Source organism: Gadus morhua, chromosome 3, assembly GCF_902167405.1.
Source record: "Gadus morhua chromosome 3, gadMor3.0, whole genome shotgun sequence".
Taxonomy (NCBI): Eukaryota; Metazoa; Chordata; class Actinopteri; order Gadiformes; family Gadidae; genus Gadus; species Gadus morhua.
In genome coordinates, this window is record NC_044050.1 from 8333707 (window position 1) to 8341206 (window position 7500).

General features: G+C 47.8%; 1 protein-coding gene across 2 annotated transcripts in view; it reads left to right on the plus strand.

The window, feature by feature from the left end:
• Positions 1–7500, plus strand: part of klhl5 (kelch-like family member 5) — a 62374-nt gene that overhangs the window by 25283 nt on the left and 29591 nt on the right. The window contains exon 1 of one of the 2 annotated variants that reach the window (XM_030350456.1): positions 3636–4482. The exons of the other annotated variant lie outside the window; for it this stretch is intronic. Coding sequence (XP_030206316.1) covers positions 3836–4482 — 647 coding nt within the window. The 5' untranslated portion in view covers positions 3636–3835. Of the gene's footprint in view, positions 1–3635; positions 4483–7500 lie in introns of those variants that run through there. 2 annotated transcript variants of the gene reach the window in all.

Below are 7500 nucleotides of genomic sequence, written 5' to 3' on the forward strand. Positions count from 1 at the left end.
ATATATAATTGTGTGTGTGTGCGTGTGCTTGTGCGCGCGTGTGTGTGTGTGTGCGCGTGTGTGTGTGTGTTTGTGTGCACTCAGTCCCTGTAGCGTTCCACGGGTTGTGAGGGTGTGGCGGACAGTATCTCAGCCCCGTGACCGATTACAGCAGCCCGAGTGAGTCGTGCAAAGTGGCCGATGATTAAAGACATCTGAATAAGATCACAGCGGAATAGCCAATCGCCTCCCTTGTTCATTATTCCGCAGAGCCCTGTTCCCGGCCTCCCCGGTGATAGAGCCGCGCTAAGAGAACACTAATACAACACTTCCTTCCTTGGATATTGAATTTCCGTCGAGGCATGCAGTCTTCCCTACGAGGGGCCTCTTGGGGATGGGGAGGGCGTTGGGGTAGGGGGGTGTTTGGGATTTGGATTATTACGTTTTATTGCTAACTTTAGAGAAGTGTGGGGCTACTAAACTTTTATAGTCACTATGAGAAACCTCTTTCGCAGCAGGGTGAAGTCAGTTGACTCTAGCTTGCATAGCGCACAAAACCAAAAGATCCAGAACCAACGAGTCAGAATGACTGTGGGGGAAGTGACACACCCTGACACTATAAGATAAGATTATTAGTAATATATTACTCAATTCAGCACGAGGAAAATGTTTGCGCAGCATTTGTAGTACAATGTAGGAAAGTAGTAAATATGTACAGATAAACTATATAAGGGGGTAAGAAAAGTCAAAGAGCAGTAAGGAGCAATAACCCATGTTCAGCAGAAATGTGCTAACAGGCAACGTTATGTAATAAATACAAATATAAACAAGTGAACAATTGAGTGCATTTCCAAAGGACCCAATGCCACTAAAATGAACAGTAAAAGGCAACTGCAAATTCAAATATTCAATGTCCAAATATCAGAGGTTACGGTAAGGATCACTGATGTACTAGAGGGGTAAATAGATGTGTATGAACAGAATCAATCTGAAGAACAGACAACGTTTATGGTTAGATTAAAATGATCAGCGATTGTGTCCACGCTTCTTTTTAGCACGATGTCCCTGTTATTGTACATCGGACTGCTTGAGTAGTCGCTGAATCCTTTGCACCTCATCCCTGTCTACCCTAGGACCTTATTGTCTCTGGTGACCAGCGTTTGCTGTTGGATAAACAGCTTATAGTCGCTGTTGAAACAACAGAAACCATACAGCCCCGCCCACAAGCTCCTTGCAACAGATAGGTAATAGCAACAGGAGAATCAGAAGACCGAGAGAGAGAGGCGTGTCACAGCGTCTGTGATCCATTGACTATAGTGTTGTTTTTTAGGGGAATTTGTCATTCCGTAATAATCAGTGTATTCAGTGTTAATAATCCAGTCAACCATAGACGGCCAGTTGTATCCAGAGCCTCAGCGTGTTCTCATTGATCAAGCAGACCAGAAACCTTGATCCTGAGTGTGCCTGTGCTCTAGAATTTAACTTGTAAAGGGGGCTGTAGGTAAGATTAAAGCTGCATAATGGGAGAAAGCTTACTTACAAGAGTTCTTGTTTGTGATGAGGACAACCTGACCCTCTCTGACCTTCATGAATTTCCACCATTTTGGCCTACTCTGTCGACGCAGCTGAGTGTGTTTTTATGTGTGCGTGGCTGTGTATATGTGTGTGTGCCTGGTGTGTTTGCATGTGCATCATGTCTTTGTTTACATACTGCTATCGACTTGTATTGACCAGTGGAAGACATTGAGATGCCAAGCCGTCATTAAGTCAATGAAAACTGGACTTCCCGGATTAATACCATGTTTTAGTTATTTACCCTTGGTAAAAAATAAGTTTTTTTCTGTGTGTGTGCCATTCCAGTATGACCGTGTATCATTCTGTGTCTTCATCTCCCGCTCAAACGTGCAGACGTAGCCGGTTTCTCGGCTGAATCAGGGCCGGTGGGCCGTGTGTCGGAATGGGGGTCAGAGGTCAGTCAACCATTGACTGATCTATTGATTATTAGGAAAGAAAGCGCTGCCCTTCACAAGGATTCCTCTCAGGGATCTCTATCCTCTGGAATTTCATTGGGAGCATGAGCCTCGGGTCACATGACCACCGTGCCTCTGGAATCCCACAGATGTTCCGGAAGGTTATTCCAGAAGGTGAGGGGGGAGGGGGCGAAGGGGAGTCCGTCTAGTCAACCTGCCGGAAAATAGAACATGTCTCATGTCCGAGAGACATTGGATAGAGAGAGAGGGACATGGGAGAGAGATATGGGAGGGAGAGAGAGAGACATTGCATAGAGAGAGAGGGCCATGGGAGAGAGAGGGAGAGAGGGACATGGGAGAGAGAGAACAGGACATGGAAGGGAGAGAATGGGACATGGGAGGGATAGAGTGGAACATGGGAGAGAGAGGAAGATATGGACATGGGATAGAGACATGGGAGACAGAGATGCAGATGGAGAGATAGAGAGGGGGAGACATGGGAGAGAGAGATAGGGTCATGGGAGAGAAAGAGAGAGACAGAGACATAGGAGAAAGAGAGAGATGAGGACATGGGAGACAGAGAGAGAAACATGGGAGGGAGAGCAAGAGGGACATGGTGGCGAGAGAGAAGGGGACATGGGACTGAGAGAGCGGGATATAGGTGGGAGTGAGTGTGGGACATGGGAGAGTGAATGTGAAGTGGGAGAGACTGGAAACAGCAGAGAAGGAGAGAGAAAGAAATTGGAGTGAGCGAGAATAGGAAATTGGAGAGAGATAGTGGGAAATGTGGGAGAGTGCGACATGGGAGAGGGTGTTCCATTGGAGTGGGAGGGGAGAAGGTAGCAAAATGGTTTCTCCCCCCAAGAGAGATGAGTGGGCCAGGAGAAGGACGAGGACAATAGCTGCCCAGGTCCATGGAGGGCTCTGTGTGTGTGTGTGTGTGTGTGTGTGTGTATGTGTGTGTGTGTGTGTGTGTGTGTGTTCATGTTTGTGTGCATGTTCATGTGTGCATGCGTGTGCATGTTCATGTGTGTGGCGCGTGGTGTGTGTGTGTGTGTGTGTGTGTGTGTACTGTGATGCGGATCTGTGCATGCGTGATTTTTATTAATTGTAGGTGAATGTTTCAAGGTTTCTTTTCTACCTGCTTCTCTTCATTCCACATTCCTTCCTCCAGTTAAAATAATAAACCATCGCTTAATTTCCTATTCTTCGGGGCCTATAATGATCACTTTGAGTCATTGACATGCATGCAGGGATTGAGTGATTAGATGTGCACACACACACACACACACACACACACACACACACACACACACACACACACACACACACACACACACACACACACACAGCCTACAAATTAATTTAATTTTTTATATTTCATCATGGTTATTGGTCGGTCCCCATATTGAATGACTTACGTTGAAGTCTGTGTTATCACATTGGCTTAAGTGACCTAAATAAATGTAAAAAACAACATAATCTCACTCGGAATTTAAAGGGAGTGGAAACATGTGCCGTGGAACATATTTAGCAATGAATTTATGCGCAAAAGCCTTTGGCAACGGAACGCACATCTTTCTATTTCCATCTCTCTCTCTCTCTCTCTCTCTCTCTCTCTCTCTCTCTCTCTCTCTCTCTCTCTCTCTCTCTCTTAAAAGAGAAACATCAGAGCAGGCATGAAGGCAAGTCTGATGAGGCAAACGTTCATCTCCCCTGTCCCTCCTCCCCTCCCTCCAATATAGACTACTCGCTACCTCGGTTCTCGGTTATCAGGCGAGTGCTGGTTGCCAAGGAGAGACGCACGTTTAACCACCGGTTTATCCCACGGTAGGTAGTTACAGCGGCACGGGCAGCCCCGCCATTTCTTCCCTCAAAACCTTGGGATGTCGAGTGGCAGCTCGAGCTCTTCCTCCAGGAAGGAGTTCGACGTGAAACAGATCCTCCGGATCCGATGGAGGTGGTTCGGTCACCAAACAGTTCCTACGCCTCTACACTCCCCGCCTCTACGAGAGTATTTCACCGGCGGGAGCGGGGCGAGCGACAGCCACGGAGACGGACCCTCGGTGAGCGGTTGTAGCAACGGGAACAGCAGACCTTCACTTAGTGGCTCTAGCGGGAACGGGAACACCATTCCCGTGAATTCCGGCACAGGGAGTCACAGCGGTCTTGTGGCGAGCGGCAGCGCGGGTTCAAATTTGTGTCACAGCAGCAACAACAACAGAAAGTTTGTGGATTCGTCGGGAGGTCGCCACGCGAAAGGATCGAAGGAGGGGGCGGCAGGCGGGAGCTCGTGTCCGCGGTCCGTCAGCCAGCCCGAGTGCCGGAGCTCCGCGGCGCTGTCTTGGATTGCCCCTCTGTCGAACTCTCACTCCCGCCACAATACCAGCATGGAGCCCCGCGCCGAGGGCTCCGTGCCCCCGTTGTCGCCGCCGGAGCACGCTGCTCCTCCCGGGGCGGAAGAGGAAGTCGTGGCTCCGGTCATCGAGGAGATTAATAATAATCAGGCGGACACCGATACCAGCTCGTGCAGGTAGTAGATTATACAACTACTCAGGGAGCAGTGCTTTTACTGTGGGACAAAATAGTTGGTGCGTATGCCCAAACCATTTGATATAAATTCATCGTAACTTTGAGTATAAGGAAAACATTCTAGACTTATTCAAGGATTTCTGTTAAAAATGCATTAAGTAATTTATTAGTCATCAAAATTATACATAATTCAGGGTCGCCGATAGCTCATTAACGTTGTATGGTACAATCATTTTGGACACACCATGGATAGGAACACACACACACACACACACACGCGCATACACATTGTTAAATGATAAAATATATTGTGTTTCAATGAAAACGCATGACATTTCAGAACAATTTTCATTGTTCGAGAGAAACAATTGACACATTGTGTGTGTGTGTGTGTGTGTGTGTGTGTGTGTGTGTGTGTGTGTGTGTGTGTGTGTGTGTGTGTGTGTGTGTGTGTGTGTGTGTGTGTGTGCGTGTGTTTGTTAGACTTCTATTCAATGAACTATTAAAGAAATGTCATTGATAGTTGCATTGAAGACAAAAACAAAGCACCTAAAGCTCTGTGTACATTTGTTTTGCTGTAGATTATAGATCACATGCATTATACAACTTACACATGTAGACTAATAGAGGGTCTGAGTAAAGAAATAGAGAGCGAGAGAGGTAGAGGGAGAGATGGAGAGTGAGAGAGAGGGAGAGGGATAGAGATTGAGATAAGAGAGACATGGAGAGAGAGAGGGAGAATTTGGGAGAGAGACAGAGAGAGGGAGACAGAGCTGTGCAGGAAATGTGTACTGTCTAATGATGGAGCTCCGTGCTTATGCTCATGCTACCAAGCCATACATCAGAAGATATCAATGATTCATAGGGTGTTACTAACATGCTAACACACACGCACACTTATAAGTCACCCACGCACACAGACACAACGACACACACATATGCACTATATACCTACATGGGTATTTGTCTTATTTTGTTTGGCTTTCAAGATTTATTCGTGGTTTGTGTGTCGATGAGCGCATAAAAGGGAGAATGGATTGCTAAAAATCGTTTTGAAATGTAGTCTTGACCTCATATTTATACAGCCACATGGGAGTGTTGAAATAACCACACACGAAATAAATTCCCATTTAACTAATATAGTACCAAAGCACCTTCACAGATGTGTGAATGAGAAGCACACAAATGCAGACGCACACACAGACAGACACACACAAACACACACACACACACACACACAAACAGTTCTCGGATACTCCAAGTGCACATCACAGATGTGTCCATCAGCTGTGATGTGATGTAACAGCACTCCTTCGGTGCTCTGATCGAAATGGTTTCCTTTACCCGTGATGGCGTGTGTATGTGTGTGTGGTGTGTCTGCGTCTGAACATGTGCATGTGGACAAGATTGCATTCAGCCCTGCGGTGCGCAATCCCACCCTGTCCTTGCACTTGGTCGGGTTGTCATACGGGCGCCCTCATGCACTTCTGCAGGAATACGCAGTCCAGATCACAAACATGCTCCAAGACTCTGTGTGTGTGTGTGTGTGTGTGTGTGTGTGTGTGTGTGTGTGTGTGATCGTGCACGGGAATGCTTGCATGCTTCGAAGTCTATCGATCGATCCCATGTGTGTCTGAGCAGCCTCGTGTGGATGAGGTTTCAAGCGCTCCTAATGGAGTCCAGGGATGAGATGAGGCAAGCAGAGTCCTCGGAGCCAAGAGGCTCTCTTCCCCCCCCCCCCACCCCCACCCCCCCGGCGGTCCGTCCCGTCCCATCCCCTCGTCTGCCGTCCCTCTTACTTGTTCGCCATGATGTCTGTTTTGATTGGCTCCTGTGTGGTAAACATAAGGATTAATGCTGCTGCAGGGTCGCCCGTGTCGTCACGTTTAAACAGTGTCTGGGTTTCACTGACAGTAAACATCAGGTTAAAGGAGGCTGCATAGAACATTCTGATCCTGCTGTGTGTTACGTGCATGCAGACATTGCCAAAAATCTGCAATGGGCAAGGACATTCACACATAAACACGTGCACACGCAAATGCACACACATTGTGCAATGTCCCTGTTGATTCTCTGCAGGGGTCAATTAGCAGTACCCAATTGTATCATTCCATCAACATAGCTCACCACACACACACACACACACACACACACGCCAAAGTGCACACACACACACAGTCACGCAAGTGCACTACACACGCGCACACACACACGCCAAGGCACAAATGTACACACACACACAAACACACATAGACACAGACACACATACATATACACACACACACACACACACACACAAACCAAGGCACAAACGTACACACAAGCACGCCATCCCCATTCCCTCAGTCCCACACACAGGGCGAGTGGGGCAGCCAGCGGTGTGTGTAGAGGGTTAAAGCAGAGGGAGGAACATGGGGGGCATGGAGGGAGACATGGATGCTGTGGGGGTAATGGAGCGGCTGGTCCTCATTATCGTTTTCCATTGGAGTCCAAACAGCAAGCATCCACGCACGCACACACACGCACACACACAGACACACACCCGACTCATTTACATTCAGCTTCCTGCTCAGAGGCAGACCGCGCCACCAGTTGTTTGTCTTGGAGCGACGGTTGAAGTTTAATGCGTCTCCTTATAAAACTGCAACAACAAATACGACCGTTGGTGCGAGAATAACAGACTGGTAATACTTCAGAATGTTCTGAGGGTTTCTCTGCCGTGTCGTATTCCTTGCGGAGATGTAAGGAATGGTTTTACACGGCGCGCACCAGAAAAGTTACCCAAGTACCGCCACACTGAAGTATCACCAGAATGGATGTTTTTCGTTGCTGCTCGTAGGTACTCTCGCTTCCTTCCTAATAAAAAGCTGTGGGTAGATGTGCGCTGTGTGTGCCTCAAAAACCTCGCAAAAAGGCAAGCATTCCCTCGGGCTCGGCACAATCCCGATTTTCCAAAGTGTTTTACGAACGTGCATGCTGCACATTGGTGGATGGTAAACATGTGTGCCCGCGAGTGCGT